Genomic DNA, 26116 nt, shown 5'->3' with positions numbered 1-26116 from the left:
CAAGTCTCAGTCGACTTATAGCGACCCCTTTTGGGGGTTTTCCTGGCAAGAGACTAACAGAGGTGGATTGCCAGTGCCTTCCTCTGCACAGCAACCCTGGTATTCCTTGGTGGTCTCCCATCCAAATACTAACCAGGGCTGACCCTGCTTAGCTTCTGAGATCTGACGAGATCAGGCTAGCCTGGCCCATCCAGGTCAAGGCAAGAATAACTATATACATGAATTAATACAGTTTAAACAATTTCTCAAAGTGGCAGAAGCATAAGAGCACTAGAAAAGCCTTGCTGGGTCAGACCAAAAGTCCATCTAATTCAACATCCTAACCACTCTGAGAAACAAGCAGAAAGATCATCACAAGTAGGCACTGAAGGTAATAGCCTTCCTTCCCTGTTGCCTTCTCACAGCTACCCTTCTTTGGGACATGAAAGTTTTAGCTGGCCATCCTAGTAATGACGGGCCTATGTGCTATGAATTTGTCTGATGCCCTCTTTAAGCCATGTAACAGTCATCCTTTGAGGCTATCTCACAACACTGAATTCTGTAAGTGAATTGTTCGGCATGAAGATTTTCCTGTGTTACATCTCCAGCTTCATTAAGTGCCCCCAAATTCTAGTATTAGGGGAGAATGGGAAAAGTTCACTTTCTCCAGGCCATGCCAAATTTTAGAAAATTCTAGGATGTCCCTCTTGTCTTTTTTCCCCCTAAACTTAAAAGTTTCAAACTCTTTAGCATTTCATCATAGGAAGTTCTCCAACCCCTTGACAATTTTAGACAAAAAGGGATATTTTCTAGCTTTAAAAATATTCTGCAATAGGGTCGACAGAAACAGCACAGGAGTATCATTGTATTTTCTATCCCTTTCCGAATAACCCCTAGTATGGATTTTGCCTTCTTTTTTATTTTTACGGTTACTGCATTCTGATGACAGTTTCATTACCTCAATGTGCTGCTACAATTTCCATGGCTCACATGTGTAAAAGATATTCATCATTAGCAAGAGCAGAGAAAACAACTAATATATATTTTAACCTGCACGTCATCCAAGTACCTCAGGGCAGTATAAACAGTTTTTCCTTCCCTCTCCAACAACAATCCTTAGAGGTGAATGTGATGAGATAACTGGACCAAGGTCACTCAGTTAGCCTCATGGCTGAGTGGAGATTTGAATCCAGGACTCACTAGTTCTAGTCTTTGACACACAATCAGAATAAACAGAAGTCTTTTACATACATGAACCTGGGGTTATCAACATGTGGATAGAAGGTAAGAGAGACCATGGATAGAAAAGAGACCATGTCCACTGGTTCTAGCCCCCAACCTGTACAAGTTGATCCTAATCTTCAAATACAACCCATTTACAAAAAGGTATGTACAAACTGGGGAGCTGGGGAGGGGGGCAGCCAGCAAGCACAGAGTTGATGTCCTCAGAACCGTCTTCTGAAAAGGGCTCCCTATATGCAAATATGCAAGGGATACAATTTCTCCAGTAGTGAAATGTTACTTATCAAATGGTAGGAAACATAAGATTTCCCTGCATGATGTAGTGTGAAGAAAGATAAAATTGTCATCTGGAGAAATCCTTAATGTATTATTTATATTCCCCTATTTTCCCTTCTAAAAATATCCTTTCAGACTGGTTTCATTGTAGCATTGTGGCTCGACTGAAATTTTATATCAAGAGCCCTGCCTGCTATTTAACTAAGGGTGCTATACCATACATATATAATACAACTTATTGTTACTGTTGCTTTAACACAAAATGAATAATTATTTAAATTGGGTGCCCGTGGGTGCCATGGCACCACAGATACCTTTACTGGTACCCAGCAAATGTTTTCAGAAAGTGAGCAGGGCCAGGTGAGGCTTTTGCTCAGCAAGGCTCCTGATTAGCCATCAGAGATTTGATTGGCTGTGCACATTTTTTTGATTGGCTGTGCCATCACAGCACAAGGATCTTCATTGCATGACTAAAGGTAAGCTGTGGCAGCCATTTTGTGGCTGGCTCCATCTCCTGTGGCAGCCATTTTGTGGTTGGCTCCACCTTCTGCCACATCCATTTTGTAGTTATGCCAACTGTGTCAGAACCTCAAAGGTGACTGCAGGCTCAAAAAGGTTGGGGAGCCCTGACATACCATGCAAAGAAACAATTACAATTTAAAATGAGCTAGATTGGGGGAAGGGGCTAATCAGAGTCAAAATGGGGGGAGAAGGCCAGCAGTTGCCAAAAGGCATGAGTTTGCAACGCTCTCCTCCTGTTGTGAGTAAGTTTCCATTTTGTTTCATATTTCTCACTCATCCATTCCGATGTGGGACCAGGTCTTTTCTGCTAGTCACAGGAGAACAAGGTTTGCCCAGGAACACATTTACTGAAGAAAATAGCCTTTCAAAAGAGAAAACAAAATTCATCCACTACCAGGCAATCAGGACCTCTAAAGATATTGAGAGCCGCAAAATGATCTTGCCATGTTAACAGTCTGTCAAAGAAAGAACTACAGCAGAACCTCACCTTTCACAGATTCGTGGCTTACAATTAAATTCCACAGTCTGACTACATAATATGGTCTGTTTTTACTGCCACTGTGTTATCATCATAATCATTACATTTGGTAGGAAATTTAGTTGCTTTGCTTCTAGGAGGCAACCGATCCTGCCTTTCAGTATTCACAGATTTTTCATTCATGATGTTCCCAGGAACAGATCCCATGGCAGTGACAAAATACTGTATACATTAGAATTTTGTCCAAAATAAATCACGCTGTTCCAATAAGATAACTGGACTGTACAAATTTTGTGCCAAAACTCTAGTGTTAAACAACATAACCAAGACTGCTTTCAAATACATTTCCTCTTCATCTAGATATCTATCCTGTGTTTCCTTATTCCCAGAATCTCTGTGCTCCTCAATCAGGTAAGATACCTGTATCTCTACTGTGCTCCCTCCCCTCCTTCCAAGTATGAAAATAATCTTTTGCCTTTGACTCCAGTATCTTACCCTATAATTGGAGCAAGAATCTGTCTTGAAAATGGCTTCAACCACCCATACTTGTGCTGAAGAAAGGTCTACATTTACAGCAATGTTCTATCAGGCTTCGCCTTTGCCTCTGAATTACCTTTTCCATTATTTGCTGCCTCTTCCCCTACCTGGGGAACCAGATGTTCGTCAGATCTGCACAGACAGATAAATATAGCCCTGCTCTATCCTCTGTACTTCTTTTGCATTCTCTTCTTGAGTTGAGAACTTGCACAGTGTGAGTGATTCCTTGGAATAGTTTACAACTTTTATGGGCTTTCTAGTGTGAGATATTATTTTGTTTTAATTTTGTTTCACATTAAATTTGCTAACTTTCCATCCAGCCCAGCTGCTTATACTGTAACCCTCAATAAACTTTGGGTGTTTTTTTTCATTCTGTCTGGTTTCTCAGGATACCTTCCAAGCTTACAGAGGCACCATGCCACTTATAGTTAAAACATCCCTTATAGATAGGGTTGCCAGGCAGTGGCTGGCAGCTGGTAGGAGGGTTGTGAGGGGTGGGGGCAGTATCACTGTAAAAAAATTAAAAAGAAAAATAAGGTCTCATCTACTTACAGGGAGTTCCAACCATAGAGTTTCTGGCAATTTCTGGAGTTACCTTTTTCACTACAAGGTAGCTCTAGGAATCACCAGGAATTTTGTGGTCTAAACTTCCTGTAAGTAGACAAAGCCTTATTTTTCTTTTTACAATTTTCTCCCCAGGACAATGCTCCCCCTTTGGATCCAATTTCTGCCCATTAACCAGCTGAGCATCGGTTAGCAAGGACTGCAATTACCCGGAGGTCTCCTGCCGACAGTGGACAAATGGGATTGCCACTTATAGACTTTTGTGTGGGTTACTGCACAGAATGCAACCATTCCTTTAAAGTGGGCATAGTTTAAAACATCTTTACTATAGGAATTAAAGGTGGTAGAAGGAAGTTAGCTTCCTTATATTCAGGATTCTCTAGTGTGGATCAGGGCTTGAGCTGGATAGCACCCCACATTCACACACTGACACATCTTGGGTTTCATGTGAGTGTACAACTTCAATTAGATTTTAGATAGTATTGCATGTAGATTCTTTGTATGCTTTCTTGTTTTTTTTTTAAAGTCTAGTCCTATTTAAACAGGTTCAGAGAATGCTAGAACGTAATCTTATCCACATGGTAGATACCTTACTAAAATCAAATGGAACACATTACAGTCATGTTTTTAAAATGAAAAATTTACAAGGTTTCTTTTGAATGTGTTTTCCCCTAACATTCAGATATCTCCCACAGGGGGATGAAACAATTCAACTGTAAAAAGTTAATCACAGGAAAAAGTCACTCTGTACAAAGTAAAGCCTATTAGCTATTTCATAACATCAATACATCTGATATGGTAAAGAACAAAGACCTTAGAAAATAACAAATGTGGAAATGAAATGTATTTATTGAGCACTATGTTAGTTATAAACATCTGGATATTAAATCCTTACATATGTTGTCATGTTTTCTTCATATCAACAAGTAAATATGTTCCCATAAGGAACAGTTACAAATATTATTCTGGTAATGGAGAACAAAGAATGAGGGGTGGTTCTTCCTCCACTCAATAAAGAATAATAAAATACCCTAATTAGAATAACCTTTGCTGTGACTATTCACGGGCCATTCTAAAGAATATTCACGTAGTATTTTAATTCTATGTTAGAGACCCTTTGACAAAAAGATTATTTCATCCCAAAATAAAAAGTTTAACATTCATGTGAACTTCCAGTAGGATATTGTCTAATGCTACTATTACACCCCAGTGTGATTAGAAGGTATTCTTTCACTGCCACCTCTAAGACTCTCATCTACTGAAAGCTGTATTTCTGGTCTTTCTTCTCTACAAGGTCTCCTTCATGAAGGTAATGGAGAGAACAACGATACAAGCTGAACAAGCTGTCTTTAACACAGTCAACTCTTGCTTCAGTTGTTACTAGCATATGAAGAATCACAAGGCATTAATATTTCCATAAAATCATTGCACAGTTACAGTAGTCAAAGACTTTAAGGTTAGCTAATTTCATTTCTCAGCTTAGCCAGCTTCTTTATTTGCCACAATAAAGGATGTTATTTTAGAATGTTGCAAATCATGATTCATCCATCTTACCTACAAAACAAATATCCTGTTTCTATGTATGTTTATTCAGAAGCAGGCCTAAACAAGATCTAACAGACTTATTCCCAAGTAAGAATGCAAAGGACTGCAGCTTAATGCTGCACATGCACATTTCTTGGGAGTCTCATTTAACAAAATTGTACTTGCTTTCAATTATGCACAGGCCTGGGTTGTTAGGGTTCTCTGTCTATCATACCAGAAAAATCCTTCACTCAAACACATAAAGGACCCCCCTTCACATATTTTCCCTGTCATAAGCAGGTAAATGGTGGATGTGTAAACCCAAAGGCTGTTCCTAGTCTCCTCAGGCATAATCCAGGGGGGTGGAGAGAATATTGGCTAAATAAGCCCCATGAAAGGACAAAACCTTGTTGTAATAACCAGCAAGGTACTGAAATATCCCAAATATAGGATCAGGCAAACAAGTCCAAAAAAAATCAACAACTTTAGCCTGCGTTGCTCTTCAAGTTACTGATATTAAGATCCTGACAACTCTGCTCAAACGGCTCTTTTATGCTTGCTGTGCTGTTCATAGAATAATGATGAAGGCAAGACCCCTTAAACTACTTAACCTGCACTTGTAGGATTTAAACAAAAGAGCTGCTTTATAATGAAAGACAGAATAAATCTTTATATTTGTGATCAAAATAAAATGAAAAACAAAAACAAGACTACGTTTTCCTAAATGCAATATTTATATTGTAAAGTAACTACTGCTGCATTTGAAAAAAAAATATTATGGTAATCCGAGGTCAAATATACATCTGTCTTCAAATGAAAACAATTTTTATTAAACAGAGCATATGAAATATAACCCAGGTACTTAACTATTTCTCTGATGACAACAAACATCCTGCCAGATTTTTTTCCTTTCTGTCCCAGTGATAATTACATCAATAGGCCTGATTCAGCAGATCTGCTGCTCTCCCATTCATTAATTAAAACAATTTTACCGCTACCACTGTGATTTTTCAAGGACATCAAAAACACATTCAAAATCAAAACAGCATACATCATCAGTTCTGATATGCGCACCTTCAAATGAGAAAAATATTTACAATTTGAAAAGGCTTAATATATTGTGTTCAGATTTCTTTGTTAAAGAACACATACACAAATACATCTTTAAGCAAGGGAACTGAGCAGCAATGTTTTTGTAGCATACTCAGAAAAGGCAAATTCTGCAAAAAGATCTCTGGAAGCTCTTTATGATTACTCCGGAATGAATCTAAATGTAAATGCTCATATTAAAGTAACTTCCAAAGCAATAGTCCTATAGCCTCTATTTTCCTCAATATAAAGCATGCATTACTTTCCCCAGTAAAAGCATCCTTAAAAATTCTCTATAAGTATCATCTTGCATAAAATGTGTTATACATACATTTCAATCTCAAATGATTTTTGCTGTAAAAAGTCTTTATAAGAAATTCAATTAGCATCTTTCCTATTTTTTGCAAGACAGCAGTTTGATTTTGAATCAGTAAATGCCAGAAGATTACCTTTGGCATTTTGTCATCTCCCAGCGCATTGTACAAAACCTAAATATAAAATAGTATCCACACATATGCATTCCAGAAATAACACTGACGTTATTAAGCCCTCATAAATAAGTAATAGATTCAATTCCAAGCTAGTTTTGGTTGTTACATGAAGAATCTTATTTGAATTAATGTACAAAAACTGCATCTGAAGCAGATAGCATTGCTACATATACATAGCCGATTCAACTCCCCAAAATAACTAGAAAATGAAGAGAGACCCCTTTCTCTACACATCTTTTAGCTGAACTGGAACAATCCAAAGCCTGGTTTATATACTTACCTGTGTGGTACCACATGGTGGAAGACCAGGCATTCAGCCTTTTCTACCATGTACATTACGTGTAACGCACACAGGCAGTCCACACATTCTGTATACAAACCTGTCCAATTTGAATACTTCCATCTAAAATAAATGGAGGGTCATAGAATTTGGAAGTTCACACCTGTATGTAAAGTACCTGAATTATAAATTACAGTATGTGCATGATGAAAGGGTCATGCCAATTGTTCTTCCACTGCTCAGGTTAATAATTGAACATTCATACAAAACTGTTTTCTGAAACCGTTCAGTTGCTGTCATTTTGGCATTTTGATGTTTAGAAGTTGATGTCAGTTCTGCAACCAGTCCGTCAAGTCTGATATTTGGAAACACAAATCAGACTTCACATAAACTAGTATAACATGGCAACACTACTATACAGCTTCCCGAACAAACCTTGTAAATACAGTTCAACTAAGTTGTGAAAAAAGTTTTCTCCCTGGAGTCATCAAGATAACTAACCTTTGTTATACCTTTTCCTAATCTTTTCTTAGCATCTGTATTCTTTGGATAGTCTATTATTTACATTATTAACCTAATAGGATGGCTATTTAAATAACAATACACCATCTTTGGTGAACTGCTATTTGGTGTTATCGTTGATGTTGAGAAAACACACTCAAGAATGTACACAGAAAACCAAATTATTGACTCTTGCACAATGGGAATTTAAATTTTTGTAAGGGTGAGCAACTTCACCAAGGGGAAGTTTTATTTATTTAGTATAAAGGAAGTCCAGCTTTTTAAAAGCCCATCTACACTGGAACACTTCAGCCTGAGTGTGTATGTGTTACCACATCAACAGCAGGATTAACACCATGTACCTGTGGCTCTGAATACAAATATTCTTCATGCCATAATTTCTATAGTTCGCTTTTTAACCTGACTTTGTGTGTGTGTGTATGAAGTGCTGTCTAGTCGCTTCCAACGTATGGTAACCCTATGAATTAATGACCTCCAAATTGTCCTATCATTAACAACCTTGCTCAGGTCTGACAGCTGTAGCTTCTTTGATTGAGTCAAGCCAGCTCACGTTGGGTCTTCCTCTTTTCCTGCTGCCTTCAACTTTTCCTAGCGTTACTGTCTTTTCTAGTGACTCTTCTCATAATGTGACCAAAGTACTACAGTTTCACTTTGGTCATTTTAGCCTCTAGAGAGAATTCAGGATTGATTTGATTCCCCCGCCCCCAACAAGATGCAGCCAATTTATGGCAACCTGTTAGGGTTTTCAAGGCAAGAGACGTTCAGGGTTAGTTTGCCATTGCCTGCCTCTGTGTAGTGACCCTGGTATTCCTTGGTGGTCTCCCATACAAATACTGACCAGGGCCACCCCTGCTTAGCTTCCGAGAACTGAGGGGAGGCGAATGGGCTCACCTGGGGCTATCTATGTCAGGGCAATTTTTTTTTTGCGGCCAAGTCACAGCTGACATGGCAATCCCATAGGGTTTTCAATGAAAAGATAGTCAGAGGTGGTTAGCCACTGCTTGCCTCCAAGTCATAACCCTGGTATTCCTTGAAGGTCTCCCATCTAAATACTAGCCAGGGTTGGGGCTGACAGTATGTGACAGGCCCAAGGTCACCCAGCAAGCTCCCATGGAGCGAGTGGGAATTTGAACCTGTGTTTCCCAGGTCCTGGTCTGACATTTTAACCACTATGCAACGCTGGCTCTCTCCAGCCATCTAGAATCCACTTATTTGTCTTTTTGCCAGATACAATAATTTACACATAGTCACATACCTCTTAGCAGTGCTTGGGAATAATGAAAATAAATATTGGTTGTTACTAGTAAACAATGTTCTTCCACTAAAGGGTTGACTAGGCATACTACTCTGTGAGCGTCCTACCTTAAACTACCATTTAAAGTTAAAGCAGTGCAGTGCAAAGGCATGGAGTACGTAGCTTGGATCAATGAAACCAATAGCACAGAGGGACATTTAACAAAATCCAAAACAATGGATGTTGTTGGCATCTAAAAAGGGTGTGCCTTGATACATAAAGCCTCCAGGGGAAGCTCCTATGGCAACCTGCAGTGGGTATCCTGAGTGGTATGATAATTTTAGTAGACTTCTGTGGCCTTTTAATAAGAAGTCTTCTAAAAGCTGTGGCCTTCTAATAAGAATGAGCTTTGAAGTTGAGTTTAAAAGTTTGGATGCTTCCCCCTAGAACTCATGACAAACTAGAGGATGACTGTGTGGCTCCACGGTAGAAGTGATCAGAATAGCAGCAGGCATGAGTTTTTCCTTGGATTTCTATAAATATCATGTAAGTTTTATTGAGGAAATTTCTGTAAACAGAGATCTGCCCAAAATATCAGTCTGTGTACAGTCTACATAAAATACTACTATATATATGGCCTGTATTAAAGCCATGCATAGATTTGAGAAATTTATTAATCAGCAACAGGCTAGCCTGATCTCGTCAGATCTCAGAAGCTAAGCAGGGTCAGCCCTGCTTAGTATTTGGATGGGAGACCACCAAGGAATACCAGGGTCGCTGTGCAGAGGAAAGCACTGGCAAACCACCTCTGTTAGTCTCTTGCCATGAAAACCCCAAAAAGGGGTCGCCATACGTCGGCTGCGACTTGATGGCACTTCACACACATACAACCTGAGACACAAACTGTTCATTTCCTTTTTTGTTGATATTTAACAATTTCAATTAACCTCACATTACATCAAAATCACTTCTTAAACATTGCCATATTTAGATTTTATAGTCCATCATGAATGCATTATACGATACATCAGATTTTGTATTATTATATATGTTTGTTAGCATGAATCTTTCACTTTATGCAACACAGCACAATTTCAGATAAGATAACCCTATAACAATCTGCTTCGCATTCCGACTAATACTATCTCACGGCATGTCCCAGTAATTTTTTTTACATTTTACCCAGGAGAGATATTTGAACCAGCAAAAATTGATTTGCCTCAAATCACCTCTTAATAGATTCTTATACTAGACCATTTTCCTCCTGATCAATAAATAAAATTAAGTACTTTTTAGGAGCTAAACCTCTCTTTGAAGTTGGTACCTGAAACATCAGACAGTCTGCTGCATAATTTGGCTAATGCCAAATAATGTTTCCTTAATTTATGTTATTTATTAAAATTGAAAACAAATTCCAAACTTCAGTGCAAGAGAAGAGCCAGAAAAATAAATAGAAACTTGCCATTCCATTTAGGACAGCATTTATAAACATCACAGATTTACAATCTATAGCCTCAATAGTTGAAATAATGTACTGCTTTGGGAGAAATGATTCTTACTATAATAGGGAATGCATACCATTGTTTGCTAAAACTTGGCACTGTCTCCATACTTAAAATCGTACTTAAAACAATTATTTACAATCCTAAACAGAGTTACACTCTTCTAAACCCACTGAGAATATATTTAATAACAACTTCACTGCATAGAGGGCTTACAATTAGAGAACTAACTTGAAACAAACACCTGCCAAATCTAAAATTTTATGATGTCAAAGTACAAGAAGTATCTCTTTCATAACTTGAAATATAAATATCAGCTTCTTCTCCAGGGCCGATATGATAAAGTTCCATATATGAATAGAACTTTCTTTTCTGAGATATCAAACCCTCATCAAGCCACCACTTTCTGCTTATTTCCTTCCTCTACTTTTTAAACAGTAAAGGACAAGAAACATCACCCATGGATTCATTTCTGATATACTCCTTTGCCTTGGGGCCTTTCTAGATGACAAGACAAAAGTTATTTTTCAGCACTGTATGCATGTTAGCCTTTAAGAATACTGCATTCAGAATGGGAAAGTGCAGTCTTGATATGGAAGAGGAATGGAGGGACGGAGAGAGGAAAGCTCTTGAAAGCTTACAAAATGAAATAAGTTATGTCAAGAAATTACATTCTACACATAATCTTTAAGCAACAAAGACAGATAGTTTAATGGTGGTAGTGGGATTATAGTTTCGTAGTGACCTGTCTTGGTGTTTGAATGTTGCAGAAAAATAACATTTTTCCATCCGAACAGGAAAGACATTCAGATTTCTGTGAACGACTATGTATCAACTGCACAGTTATTATGAAACAAGATCATGATCTAGAAAGGCTCCCATATCTATGATAATTATAATGTAAAACATTTTAAAGAGAAAAATTACAGACATCTTTATCATAAACAGATCAATTCTGAAGGCACTGGTATTGTAAATAAATTGGCAAAATGTTGGTTTCTGAAATCACAATACCAAAGATTTTCTAGTAAATGCTCAAGTGGGTGGCAGTATCACAGCTTCAGGCAGTTTTGGAGGAGATTATCTAGATCAATTTTAATCTGGATTCAGGCCTGACTTTGGGACAGAAATGGCCTTGGTCACCCAGACTGATGACCTTCACTGGGAGAACGACAGGAGAGTATGTGCCAGTTGATTCTCCTGGACCTCTCAGCGGTTTTTGATACCATCAACCATGGTATCTGTCTGGAGAGGCAGGCTAGGCTGGTAAGTAGGGGGCACTGTGGCTTCATCCTTACTTGACCAACCAATTTTAGAAGGTGATGCTTGGAGACTGCTGGTCAGCCCCAAGGCATTTATGCTATGAGGTCCTGCAGGCTTCCATCTTATCCCTCATGTTATTTAACATCTACATAAAACCACTGGGAGAGGTCATCCAGGGATTTTGAATTAGGTGGCACCAATATGTGGATGACACCCAGCTCTATTTCTCCTTAACAGCTAAGCCTGATGGGTCCGTGGAAGCCCTGAACAGGTGCCTGGAGAAGGTATGACGAATGAGGGCCAATAACCTGAAACTCAGTCCAAAAAAGATTGAGGTGTTGCTGGTCAATGACAAAGCTGATTGAGGACTGAGGAGTCAACCTGTCCTGGAGGGGGCTGCATTCCCCCTGAAGGATCGGGTTTGTAGATTCAGGGTGCTACTACATCCAAACCTATGGCTGGAGGTCAAGGTCTCCTCCATGGCACATGGCACTTTTTATCAGCTACACTTGGTCTGCCAGCTACAGCCACTCCTCAAAAAACTGCAGTCTGTCCCCATTGATCCATGCTCTGATTGTATCCAAGTTAGATTACTGCAATGAGCTCTATGTAGGACTGCCTTTGAAAACACTTCGGAAAATTCAGTTGGTCCAAAATGCGGCCACTGGGCTGCTGTCAGAGGATGGTTACAAGGATTGTCTCCCGAATGCTGAAAGATATGCAGTGGTTACCCATCTTTTTCTGGGCACAATTCAAAGTGATGGTTCTTACCTTTAGAGCCTTAAATGTCTTGGAGCCAGGGTACCTGAAGAACCATCTCCTCCCATACTACGCAGCCCGCCAGTTAAGATCTGCCTCTCAAGCCCTGTAATGGCACCTCATCCTTGGAACGCCCTCCCGCTTGAGGCTGACCTGGGGCCTACTTAACTTTCTTCTAGGTGCCAGGTTAAAACACATCTTTTAACTCAGCCTTTTAATTAGGGGTTTTATCTTATCAGAGTTTTAATGGTCTGTTTCTGTTTTATGGAGCTTTTATATTACTTGTGTCTAATGGCTTGGGTTTTTTAATGGCTTATTATACTGTGGTTTTTAATGTTAATTCACCTCGAGCAGGACTCTGAAGAGGTGGAATAGAAACATTGTAAACAAATGAATGAACATACTAAAGGATAATGAGATGCACAAAACCTGTATTTGTTGCCACAGTAAGTCCACACATTTGTTTCTGAAGTAGTGAACAATGTATTTATGGGCTGAACAGACGCTCACTGGGGAAAAAAATCAAACATTATGATGTCAAAGAAAATACTTTAAAGCTACTTTTGTCCCTGTATCATGTGGGACCCAGACCTTGCATGACAATAAGGTGTTAAAATCACTTCATACAGACTTTTATCTACTCCCAAACAAACATGATTCTGACACAGCACAGCACACAACTGTGATAACACCAGCATTACACTGGTAGTTAGTCACCTGTGCTGATAAAGCTGTATCAAGACAAATGGATGTTTCTTTACTCTAGATTTTAGGTCATCGCTCTACTATCACTGCATTCCTCAGCCTGCTTCGTTTTTCCATTTGCTAGCTGACTTGTACAATGAAGCTAACTTTAAGGTGTGTTGCATTTTAAAAATACTATCAGTGATACATAGATATAAATCACAATATGGCATGAAAAACTGCATATAATTTCTCTATTTGTTGTACACACTCATAATTTTCATACAATTTATTCAGGATGCAAAAAGGGACTTTACATAGCTGTAACTTTAACTGTAAAAATAAGCCTCATTAAAATCCTTCTCCGGGTTTCCAAAACACAATAGGAAGGCAAGCAGGGAAGGAAGAGCAGGAGCAGGAACCACCAACCCCCCTTCTGCCACCAAATGAACCAAGCTGGTGATTCGATGACACACAGAAGAAAGGGGGGGGGCAACCAAAGAAAACAGCTTAGGTTAACCAAAGGGTTAAGAAAACATTAAAAAGTTCTAAATCAATATATCATGCATAAATATAACATCTGAAAATTGTAAAAAAAAATAAGCCAAAATGTGTGTCATAAAGGAGCCAAAACAGGACAATATGTATCATAAAAAAGCCAATCTATTTCAGCAAACAGCCTCCCTCAGTGGCATATATTATCAAACAGAGGAACATATTGTCACAAACACAACACAATACACAGATAAAACACTGGTATAAATACTTCTGATCAGATACAATTAGTATCTCACGATTCACTAATCACCTATTCATTACTTATAGATCACAACGGACTTCTAAAGGTCGTCATGGTTGTCTCAATAAAAACTGTAAGCGTTACAAAGCCAGTATTTATTTGTAAACATACCACCAGCCTCAAAATTTAGACTTCAAATATTGTTAATACTTTTGATTAGACACATCAGACTTTTTTGCACGATGGGTCTTGAGAATAATTAAAGTCATATGTCTATGGTGACTGACTGGCCCAGTGGGCAAGTGGGGCGGGGCGGAGGGTGGGATTCTCCCCCTGTGAGACTTGTGGACCCCCTACTTATAATATTATAATATTTATAACCATCTGAACTACTGAACTATTGACCATGATCATATTGTGTGGTAGCAAATTTAATACATTGGATTAGATCCAACTTTTATGCTGATTTAAAAAAGGGAGAAGGGGTTCCATTTGACCAACAAAAAGGGCTATGCAAGGGCTCATGGGACCTACATGAACAAAAGCCATGTAGGATGGGGGCTGTGGTAAGAAAGATTATTGGGTGAGATTAAGTGGAAAAGCTGGAGGGGGATCCAGCCCAATAAGTGTTAGATAAAAAGTAATTTATTTTGGCTTACTGTCAACTAATTTAATTGGATGACCCTATGTCCATGTATTACGGAAATGGGAGAAAGAATTTTCTCTATCCACCTTTTTCCATACTACACATAATGTTATAAACCTCTGCTGACTCCTCTTTTTTCTCTGCACTAAAAATATTACACATTTTAGTATTTTCCATATAAAAGTACTCAAACTTCTTGATTGTTTTCCAAACAAGGGCAACCAAATTAAAGGAAGATGATTCCTTATCCCAGGGATGTATAGACTGTCAACATAACGGGTGTGCTCCTTGATCCCCATTCTTAATTTGGTCACTCCGCAGGCATTGTTGGACTGCATGCTCCTGATTGGCTACAGATATGTATATGAGCCAGTTCAGTGGCATGAGGACAGCTTTCCCCAAAGTCCAGACCTCAGAGCATCACTGATCAGATGCAGCTATAGAAGTTATTTTGCTTAAACTCTGCTTCTCTTGATTCATACACAATGCTTGTATCAGAACACTTACAATGCAGGCTACGTTCAGGGTGCAAATCCGTCCTGAAATTAATATTCTATGTCCTCTTTCTATGGCTATAGTCTTAGCACAGTTAAGTATTCTTATTATCACTGAATCACAATATTTTCACAGCCAACTTTCATTAATGGCCCCATCCCATGTTTTTACTGTGTAGCCTGATAAAAAGAATTTTATGGGTGAAGCTTCTCTCTCATAACTTCCTCTCCATGCCAAGAAAAGCTTTATCAATTACAGTTCTTCATCTCATACTACTGTTAACTACAAAGGAGCATGGCCAATTGGTAAAACTCTTTTTGAACGGCTTGTTTCAGGACTATAATCACGGCTTGCAATTGTTAAAGAGATCACTCTCACATTCATACTTGGTGCTGTAAGCTCTTAGGAATGGCTGAGTTTTGAGTGATTGTGGAAGATCACAACTTCTAGACATTATTTTGTTAAGAAACCTAAGTTAAAGCTTGGTTTCTGATGACTGGGATGTCTAAATTAATGGCTGGTTAGTCAGCAGCGAGCGCCTTCAGGCTGAAGATGTGAATACAATTCACCAGTGAGATCTCCTGTACGAATACTGTTAAAATATGGAACATGTTTGTTAATGATGCCATGAGGGCTAGGCAGTGTGGAAGAAGTCCAAGGCCTCAGCTCATGGGCTAAACAGGGACAACCAAAGAGCAAGCTATAGATGCATGTCTGAAGTATCACTAAGGCCATATTATCTAAGAGGGACCTTCTTCAGGGATGCTTTAAGTTGATCATGCATTGAGCAGGGGGACAGAATAGATGGCCTGCATTGCCCATTCCAACTCTATGATTCTGTGGTTCTTCATGCAAAACATATATGGTATGAAACTGCAGCCCTGTTTCACTGAACAGAATAGTTGAAATTATGTGTGTGTGTGTAAAGTGCCTTCAAGTCGCAGCCGACTTATGGCGACCCCTTTTTGGGGTTTTCATGGCAAGAGACTAACAGAGGTGGTTTGCCAGTGCCTTCCTCTGCACAGCAACCCTGGACTTCCTTGGTGGTCCCCCATCCAAGTACTAACCAGGGCTGACCCTGCTTAGCTTCTGAGATCTGACGAGATCAGGCTAGCCTGGGCCATCCAGGTCAGGGCTTGAAATTATGTAGGGGTGTCAAATGTAAGGCCTGGGAGCTGGATACGGCCCTTTGAAAGCTCTTATCCGGCCCGTGAGCCAGCCAAGGCAGCCATTACCCCCCAGTCCTGATCTGGGCTGGCAAGCCCATTGCGGATTCACCAGCCAAGGCAGCCACCCCCACTCCAGTCCTGATCTGGACAGGTGAGCCCACTACGGGCTTGCCAGCTGAGACAGCCACCCCCCACACTCCCGATCTGGGCTGGTAAGGCATAGTGGCCTGGCCCAACCAAGTGACATTTATGTCATATCCAGCCCTCGTAACAAATGAGTTCAACACCCCTGTCTTAGAGGCTCATGCAGTATCTGGGTAGCATATTTCTCAATCCAGAATTAATATATTTCTTAACAAGTAACTGGGGGAGGGACACTTTCATACAGAAAGTTGACCTTCCTTATTCTCACAATATTCTCACAAGCATTTCTAGACCATATTTCAAAAGAATCTAATATTCCAGACACCATGGGGAAATTTCCCATATCATAATTTCAGTTGTTCTCCTCATCTATCAAGTGTAACCATGATCAGTTTTATTTTTCACTCATTTTAGCTTTGTTAACTTATTCATATACTTTTAAGATTCTTCTTTTAGATGTCTTGTAGGAATTTACAAAGTATGCAAGCTAGCCCTGGGGGAAAACTGTAGCACTTTGCTTCTTTGCTCTTTCGTGGAGGATGATATGGACTAATAATTGATAGCTATCTCCCTATGTAAGTTTTCTACAGTTGGTAAAAATATTTTATAGATTGCTTGTATAACTTAAGTGATCAATAATGAATGTTGCTTTTTCCTGGAAAAAATTATTAAAGTTGTTAATAGAATAATGTCATATTTAGCAAATAAGCATTACATTAAATATGACTGTTGAAATATTTCTCCATAGCACAAAAAAAAAAAGACTTACCATTCTCACTGTCGGACTTGTTTTCATGCTCAGTATCAGTTAAAGTGAGGGCTGAGTTGGAACGGCTTGAGAGACAGGAACTGCGGCCTGATTTGACCCCCCTGCCCCAAAGTCTCATGGCATGCTCTGGAGACATCACTCCTTCATTTTCTGTATCAGCATCTGACCCTGCACTGATAGAGTAACCTCTGTGGGGGAGCCCCATTTCAGCACAAAATGCCAGTCCTCTTCGAGTTGCTGGTTCACAAACTCCTAACTGCCTTAGGGTAAAATTCTGTCCTGATTAGGGAAGAAAAAAAAGATAACAAAATATGAGGATATATTTTTTGTTAAAAAATAAAATGCTTAAAATAACCACACTTTAACTGCACAATTTCCCCCCAGGTATATACAGAGGTCTTTTGTTAAGCGCTCCATGAGCTATGGTCAAGTAGATCCTTTTATCTCTAGCAATCTCTAGTGACCCTTTTCATTCTCTCTATATCAGCCATTCTTTGTCAACTACTTAAGCACATCAGGAGATCTCGAAGGTATAAAAGAAATACAGAATGACCTGTAAATGAAGGAGAGCTAGTTCAGCATATAAAAAGGATTAACTCTGACAGCCCTTTTTGCTTTATGAAAGTATGAAAGCAATATCAAGTATTTGTTAGAATTATTGTCTTCTGCCCTGGCTAAGTCCCATACAACAGGGTATTTTCCAACACAGATGTCACCTGTCATTGCTAAAAATTTGTTTCCCTCAAGAATAAAATGTTAATTAAATAAAATAAGGGCTTATTTCATCTTTATTAAAATCTTCTTGCATTCATGGATAGCCTATTCCTGAAAGGGTGGTGGCCGGGAGCGGTGCAGCCACGCTGCCTCCACAGAGGTTTCCCAGCCAAAAAATAAATGTTTAAAATGTGTTTTTAAAAGAAACCCGTGAAACTCATCCATGGAGTTACACTGGGCTATGCCAACTATTTTGCTGAAGTAGCAATGCTGCAGCACAGAGGTGCATTCCCTGGCTAAAAGGAGTTTGGAAGCTGACTAACATCAGCTCTGCCACTAGGAACTTCCTTGGACACCCCCCCCCCCCTGATGCCATCACAGGCACCCGCTTCAGGATTTTTGCTGCCTGCGCTGCTGCATTGCTCTGCAGTGCAGCCATAAGTACCCCCACGCTGGTGTCCATGCCACTTTATCACAGTGCAAAGTGGCATGGATGCCGGCGTGGGGTTATGGCGGCTCCAATGGTGCTTCACCCCCCCATTCAGGATTGCATGGGAAATCCCTAAAAACAAATAAGAAAATTAAACATTTTTTAAAAAACATGAATAATGGATATGGTTGAAGGAATGGAAAGACCCATAATTGAATCCAAAATGGTTATGTAAATAAACTAGGTGTAATAAAGTTGATACTTTAATAATTTAAGAATATTTAAATTATAATACTTTAAAAAGTTATTGTAGTAAAAATTGTATTTTTCAATTTGCCATTATTTCCTGAAAATTATATTCATTCATTCATGATCTATAAACCATTGACACATTCATTCCAAGCATTTCAAAAAAAGTTGTATACTATGAATCCATCCAGGTACATTATCCATACTTCTGCATCTGAAGGTCCTTTTTAAAAACTGATTTTCCTGGCAGACATTCTGTGTTGTTGTAGGAATCTTGTTCAAAAGTACCAAAACAAGAAAACAAAAAACAAAAAAGGGAATCTGAAGATCTCCATGCACAGAAGAAATATATAGTTTATGAAATAGAAAAGGAGTTAATGCCGCAGACCTTGAGAGCTTTCAAGTGTGCCAGTTAATTACTTTATTGCTGTGGTCATATCACTTGTTGCAATCAGTTTTATCACACAGTCAGAATTGTAAATGGATTCTGACTATGACACTCATAAATAATGAAAAACAGTTGCTGCAATTAGTTACAAATCAAATAGTACTTATCATTGAGTGGTATGAATAAATAACAGAACGAAAATGCATGGAGGGACGAAAGGTAACTGTCACAGCAGTAAATAGCCACACTAGTGAGTAAATTGCATGAAGGCCATTAGAGAGGATGAATCAGTAAACACATCAACTGGTAGAAGAGCCTGTTTAAATAAAAATCACACTATGTAGCTTATCAAAGTTTGCATAAAGGCCGAAGCCTAAGGGATTTCTGCATGGTCACATGCCATGAGTGAAATTTAGCCATTGGGAAATATTCCTGAGTTTAGAATGGACAACTGCAGTGCTGGGTTGTGAATATATGCCAGCAGAGTTTCTAAAAATGTTTGTGCAAGTTAAATTCTGATTCCACTTAATTTCAGAAACTATCAGAGTTTTGAGAGTTGGGATGGGGAGGGTGTGCATCTGGAGAGGGGAAAACCAAAGGCAGGACTTCACGTGCATAAATGGCCTATGTATGTGTGTTAGCTCCTGATGGAATGTCTCATGGGAGCTAGAAAGGGGGAAGAGTGCCGTCACTGAATTAAATGCGTCCTATGTTTTGCATTGGCAATCTTGCTGTTAGTTCTTTGTCGCAGTGGACCGTGGGATCTGTTAACGGCTTCTGTTACAGTGCCCTTAGCTTTAACTTCAGAAATCACATCAGGTCCACGTACTCAACTGAACTAAGTGTGCCAGCATGCCCATTCTGTAGTTTTGCTACTGGCTCCACGCATACGTTTTAAGTCTTTTATTCCCTCTCTCCCCAATTCATTCAGTAAGCCTCCTGTTTCTGCCCCACTTGGGTTGCTTTCTCTCATCTGTGTTGGTGAATCATCAGGAGTTGTGATTGCCATGGTTTTGAGCTTTCCTTGGAGAGCTGCTGCCAGTCTGAGTAGACAATACTGACTTTGATGGACTGATGGTCTGATTCAGTAGAAGGCAGCTTCATGTGTGTATCAGCCATGACTTCTAAATTCATAAACAATAGCTTAGCTAGGATATATCAATGCCTGATCAGATTATCACCACTAATGAAAAGGTAGCACTGTATGTATAGACTACAATGTCAGGAAGTGGCATGTTCATAATATTTTAGACTCAACATATGGCATGCCTTTTTCAACAAAATGAGTAAATGTGGGACAGGTAAGGAAGAAGGACTGGTAAATAGAAAGAAGGCGTATAGATCAGATTTTTGACCGACAACATCATGTCAAACTCCTAGAGAATGCCATTCCAACTATCAACCTCGAAGGTGAATGGGAAATGAGGTGTGAGGTGTTTTGTGCGGATGTTTTTACTGCCACGGATCAATTAATATGGCCAAAATGTGGACCATTAGAGGAATTAGCCAGTATATTGCTCTGAGATCACCATTCCGTACACAAGGAAGTAGTGTTGCTTTTGGATTTTGTCATCTGTAGGACCAAAAAGGCAAGAAGGCATATTTAACATGAAGTATTGAATGGATGGATGAGATTTGTTTAAACCCTTTCCATCATGTGTACAAGGCCTGTCCTTTGGATTCAACATGCAAAAAACAGGGTAAACAAGCTTATCAGAAAGCTCAAAGAAAGAAGGAAAACAATAGATAAAAGAAGTTGTAATATGGAGCTTTGACACAATGATGAGGCATCTGTCTATTTCTATTACCTATTACATTTTCATCCTGTCCTTCCTCCATGGAGTTCACATTGGTGTACATGGTTCGCCCCTCTGTTTTCTATTCACTAGTCCCTTGTGAAGTTGATTAGCTTGAGTGAATGTCTCTAGCCCAAAGTCACACATTGAGTTTCATAGTGAGAAGAGATTTGAACTGAAATTTCTCCCATTTTTGACCAGCGCTCTGACCACTACACAACCCTGTCTCTTACTTTCTGAATGAGTTAAACCACATTAACTCCTCACTATTCACATTCATCATTACAACACTCGTGCTCATGCCTGAAACATATTTGTGGGAGAATCTTGCATCCTCCAATTTTTTATGATTTATATACTCATGTCAAGCTTCACATACTAGAACTACACATTTGAGGTGGAATATTGGGATGGAAGATGTCCAACTGGCACAGCAATGCCAAATTTTTCCAATAAATAGGATGAACTGTATGGAACTATAATAGTTGTACACACCCTTTCCTGAAACTTCAGATCCTCTACAAAATAACAAGGAGAATTAAAAGAACATGGGAGGGTGGAATAGATATTGCAGTTTCACTGGTTGTCGTGCTGTGCGAGCATCTGTGTCTTCTGCTGCTGTGCAAAGAATCCAATGGTTTCCTGGTTCAATTGAGATTGAAAAGATCTAACATCTATTGACCCATGATGTCTGTAATCCATTGAAAAAACTTCTCAGTTCAAGAATCACTCTCTTGCCCTTCAACTAATGTCTTAGTTTTGTTACACAAAAAAACTTGAAAACGCTCTACAGGCAAGTCCATCCAATGGAATAAATCAATCATGCCTTGCAGAATACTTGGAAACTGGTTTCGTCTTGGTGATATACGTATGCCTCAGCCATTGTGCCCCCCCCCCAAGTCACATCTAAGTTATGGTGACCCCTGGTGGAGTTTTCAAGGCAAGAGACATTCAGAGGTGGCTTGCCATTGCCTGCCTCCGTGTCACGACCCTGGTATTCCTTGGAGGTCTCCCGTCCAAATACTTGCCAGGGCTGACCCTATTGAGCTTCTGAGATCTGACAATATCAGGCTAGCTTGGGCTATCCAGATAAGGTCTGTCTTTTACCAGTACTTAAACTTGGTTACACTGGTTGGTGTAAGTATTGATTGGCCTTTGGAAATACAACTAAGATCTTTCCCATCATTATTTTTAGACTGTTTTCTTTGCAAAATGCCACTTTCATGGGCCAATGGGATGGAAGGAGAGGGGCTTCCTTCTTCCTCTACCAATATCCTGTTGAAAAAAGTCAACACCAAGCTACATTTATAAAAACTCATATTTTCCCCAAGTGAGAGTACAAGCAGTTCAAAGGCTTGAACTTGGACTGAGATTGCTGGGGATGAAAGGAAGTATCAAAGCATAGCTGACACCATTCCTGGAATTTTCTGGACAGCTCTGGATTCTGTCATGGCATTTATGGTGTTTTTGTTTAGTACTTGTGCAACGTCTCTTAAACAGCAGTCGGTGTGCAGCCTCTCCAAGAGGCAACAGGCAAGAGATGAGGTCTTCCCTGTCCACTTTTTCTAAAGTGAAGCTTCCTTCCCACTTTCACTGGTGGGGAGTGGGATCCTTTGCTAAAAATTAAAATAATTGTTTGCAAGGTAACAGATATCTAATAAATGACTGGCACCTTTCAAAATCTTGCCATCTACTACGGCACAGAACACTTTTCTGGGACAAAGAAGAGATTGCTGCTCTGCCTCCTGTTTCTGTTCAAAAAAGAAACTTACAGCCCATTCCTGAAATGATGGCGTGCGGAGTCGTCAGGGAAGAGGCGCAGCGGCACCTCCTCCTAAACCGATTCGTGCACGCTGTAAAACAAAACAAAAAAGCCATTTCGCGGTTTTTGGTTTTACCGGGGCTAAAAGCCCCATTGAAAACAGCGAGGCTGAGCCTGATCAAAAGCAGGCGCAGCACCGCTGTTCCCGGCGCTGGCGTAACCGGCCATTCCGGGATAGGAAGCTGCCTAACCGGCGGCTCCTCCCCCCCCTGCCCCTCCCCCCTGCACCGGCATGGCCTCTCCAGAAGGGCGAGGGGTGGTCCCACAGCACTCGGCCGCCACCGGGACTGGCCTTGCCGCCAGCAAAAGTGCGTGTAATCATGGTTTTACACGCACTTACGCTGGGGGCAGGGTCACGCCGCCTCCTAAGAGGTTTCGCCCCCTCTTTCAGGAATGGGTTGATAGTCTTATCTGTGGTGCTATGATTAGTTCCTCCCTTCCAACTGAGAAAGCTCTTCATTAAATGCTTACAACCAATGATGGATTCCCCTATTTTTCTATATGCACCCTAAGCAAAAGTGTGGTGTCGTGGTGGACTCTAATCTGGGTTTGATTCCCCACTCCTCCACATGAGCGGTGGACTCTAATCTGGTGAACCGGGTTGGTTCCCCCACTCCTCCACATGCAGTCTGCTAGGGACTTTGGGCTAGTCACAGTTCTCGCTGAACTCTCTAAGCCCCACCTACCTCACAAGATGACAAGATGTCTGTTGTGAAGAGAGGAAGGAAAGGTTATTGTAAGCCGGTTTGAGACTCCTTAAAGGTAGAGAAAACCCGGGTATAAAACCCAACACTTTTTCTTCTCATGATGGAAAAGCCAAACATTAGGCACTAACATGAGATTGCCACAATTTACAGAAACAAAACAAACGAAGACAAACGCTGAAAGGGCAAATGGACCCACACTGACAGATTCATTGCATGGACATGCTGGTGTGACACAACACTGTGAAAACTATGCAAAACATATAACATCCAAATTTAGAACACTGTAAAAATTTTTTAAAAAATGGAAAGATTAAGCAAAGACTGTTGGCACAAGGCCCACCATCACCTTCTGATGTAATAATATTGATAATAATCCTTAGCACTTACATAGATAACACTGTCAACCTAGCAAGCCACAGCACTTCGCAAACATTAGCTGATTAAGACTTTCACACTTCAAGAAACTTCCATTTTAGAAATAAGAAAATGAGTTTGGCATGTCTGCCAATTACTGAACAGTATGTGAGTGTCAAAATTGCAATGAAGGTTTTGTCTTATAATCTATTCAGTGAAAAATGTTATGTTTTCTGTGTTCTAAAAACATCTCCTCCAGGTTTGCAGAAAACCCTAAACAATTAAAAATATATTGGGGGGTTTAAATCCCCCCAAAAGCATCTGTGCATGTGCAGACAATGCACCTACCTCCTCCGGCCAGTGATGATGATGATGAAGAAGTTGGTTTTTATATGCCAACTTTCTCTAACACTTAATGAAGAACCAAACCAGCTTACAATCGCCTTCCCTGCCCCTCCACCCTGTGAGGGATGTGGGGCTGAGAGAGCTCTAAGAGAGCTGCGACTAACCCAAGGTCACCCTGCTGGCTTCAAGTGTAGGAGTGGGAAACAATTCCAGTTCTCCAGATTAGTGTCCACCGCTCATGTGGAGGAGTGGGGAATCAAACCTGGTTCTCCAGATTACAGTCCAACGCTCCAAACCACCGCTCTTAACCACTAAACCACGCTGGGTGATGGGGTAGGGAGGCAGAAAGACAAATGAATAGTGAATGGGGTAGAAAGACAGAGTGATGGGAACATCTTTCTTCTAAGACAACTGATTCTGAAGCTCTTGGAACTATCACTAGGAGTTCTTTTGTACTATTCAACCTAGCCTTACAATCTGTCAAGTCAATGAGACAGAACAGGCACATATGCAGCCTGTTTGTGGTGTGCACTAATCACAAAAACCAAGGACGGCTAAGTGGGATTGTCAAATCAAATTTCAATACCTTTATTGGCATACCATCAAGCAGTTAAATGGGATTGAATGTTTATCAACTGCCACAGCTGGGTAGTAGCTGTGGAAGGAGTGAGTGTCCAATCCACCCAGCCATATGGTTCTTGAACAGAGTCCTTTTGTCCTTATCACTGAATTTATGCTGCTGTAGGACACTAGAACCCTGTGTACAAGTGTTTCTAGGCATCACAGCGCTGCTCAGATTTTAGTCCCATCCCTAACAGCCATCATCCAGCAGTTACCGCTAAACCAGGCCATAACCAATCCCTCCATTTCAAAGTTTTCCCTTTTTCCCACTTGTTGACTATTGCTTAGCACTTGAACCAGCACAGTAAGGCACAGTGCCTTCTGTCTTTTGCTATACATATACAAAGTCCTTGAGTTGTCAGTTCCCTCTGATTCTCTCTGTGATCCCTCTTCTTGAACAAACTCAGCTCCTGGCCTTCCCTCATGCAGTTGCTGGGATTCCTCCTGTTACTTGACTCACCTTGCCTTTCTAAAGCATGTGCACCAATATGATAGAAACTCTCTTCTGTCTTTAGCTACTGCAAAAGTTCTATCCTACTTCCTATATAAGTAGGATCATTGTGTCATAATGGCAGTGTGGGGGGGGGGTATTTTCTTCTCCTGTTGTCTCTAGAAGCATCCTTTCTGGGTCTCAGAAAGAAATACTAATAAACACTACCTTTAGCAATATTTGTCTACCTCACAGGAGTGTGCTGAAAATTATTTTAAATGTACAAAGTACTTTGAAAATAAAAGCAGTCTAAGTATTAAATATTTTATTCTTTTTATGAAACCCTTAACATCACCAGTCAAATATTCACTGGTTTCCAGGCTGAATGTGATAACTATCCGTTGAATTTTTGAAGAGTTATTTTATTAGCTACAGTCTTAACATAATGCTCAATTTTAAGCTGATAAAATGTACATTAACTTGTCCCAGCTATGTTCACATTTTTTTAGGGTTTTAATGCAATTCAAATTTGCCTGCTGTGTACTTGTGTATCAGTGTCAATGTGAACGCTATAGAGGTACTGGGGTGCTTTCAATGGATAAAACACACTGAGACACATTCTGCAAGCTCTGCCCCGGCTTTAGAAGGGAGCAGACATAAAAACTGAAACCGTGTCCTGAAAAGGCTGAAGTAGTCATGGTTGGTAGGAATTATGACCTGGTGGTTTGATAACACTGGCTGTATTAAGTCCAGCTTCCATCCATAATCACTGCACTTGAAATATGAGGCCACAATCATAGACAGGAATTTAATTCACAGCTCCATCTGAATTTCTCTCTCTTAAATGTAGCTCTAGCTTCTTTTATTCATGCTTTTCTTAACACTAGCAGTTTTCTCTAATGCCTTTTAAGGTGCATTTGATAGAAAATGTGTTTCAAATAGAGGTAACAAGATCAGCAAGGACTTGCAGGAGGCATCTTATTTTCCCCTGCCCCGCTATTTGCTCTTGCACTTCCCTGGAAGTCCCCACAGCCTCCTTCTTGCTTCCTTCTCTCCTTCCTACCCACCCACTTACCTTTTATCTGCCTCTCCATCTTCAGTTACCTTTATTAATTGTTTAATTAATTGTATATATCCACCTTTTCCCCTCAATGGGGAGCCAAAGCAGATTACCCCATTCCCCTCTCCTCCATTTTATCCTCTCAAAATCCCTGTGAGGTAGGTGAGGTTGAAAATGTATGTCTGGCCCAAGGTCAACCAGTGAACTTCCACAACAGAGTGGTGACTCAAATATTGGTTTGCCAGATCCTAATCTAAAACTCTAACCAATTACGCAACACTGGTTTTTGTGG

At 40.0% G+C, this 26116-nt stretch overlaps 1 protein-coding gene across 8 annotated transcripts in view; it reads right to left on the bottom strand.

Moving 5' to 3' along the window:
• TENM3 (teneurin transmembrane protein 3) overlaps positions 1-26116 on the bottom strand; it is a 469013-nt gene that overhangs the window by 386669 nt on the left and 56228 nt on the right. For 6 of the 8 annotated variants that reach the window (XM_056855868.1, XM_056855869.1, XM_056855871.1 and 3 more), the window contains exon 3: positions 16909-17187. The exons of the other annotated variants lie outside the window; for them this stretch is intronic. In XM_056855868.1, coding sequence (XP_056711846.1) covers positions 16909-17187 — 279 coding nt within the window. The remainder of the gene's footprint in view (positions 1-16908; positions 17188-26116) is intronic. 8 annotated transcript variants of the gene reach the window in all.

The sequence above is a fragment of the Euleptes europaea genome, chromosome 9 (genome assembly GCF_029931775.1).
Source record: "Euleptes europaea isolate rEulEur1 chromosome 9, rEulEur1.hap1, whole genome shotgun sequence".
NCBI classification, from domain to species: Eukaryota; Metazoa; Chordata; class Lepidosauria; order Squamata; family Sphaerodactylidae; genus Euleptes; species Euleptes europaea.
Note: the sequence above shows the minus strand (reverse complement) of the source record. Positions and strands in the feature narration are given on the sequence as shown.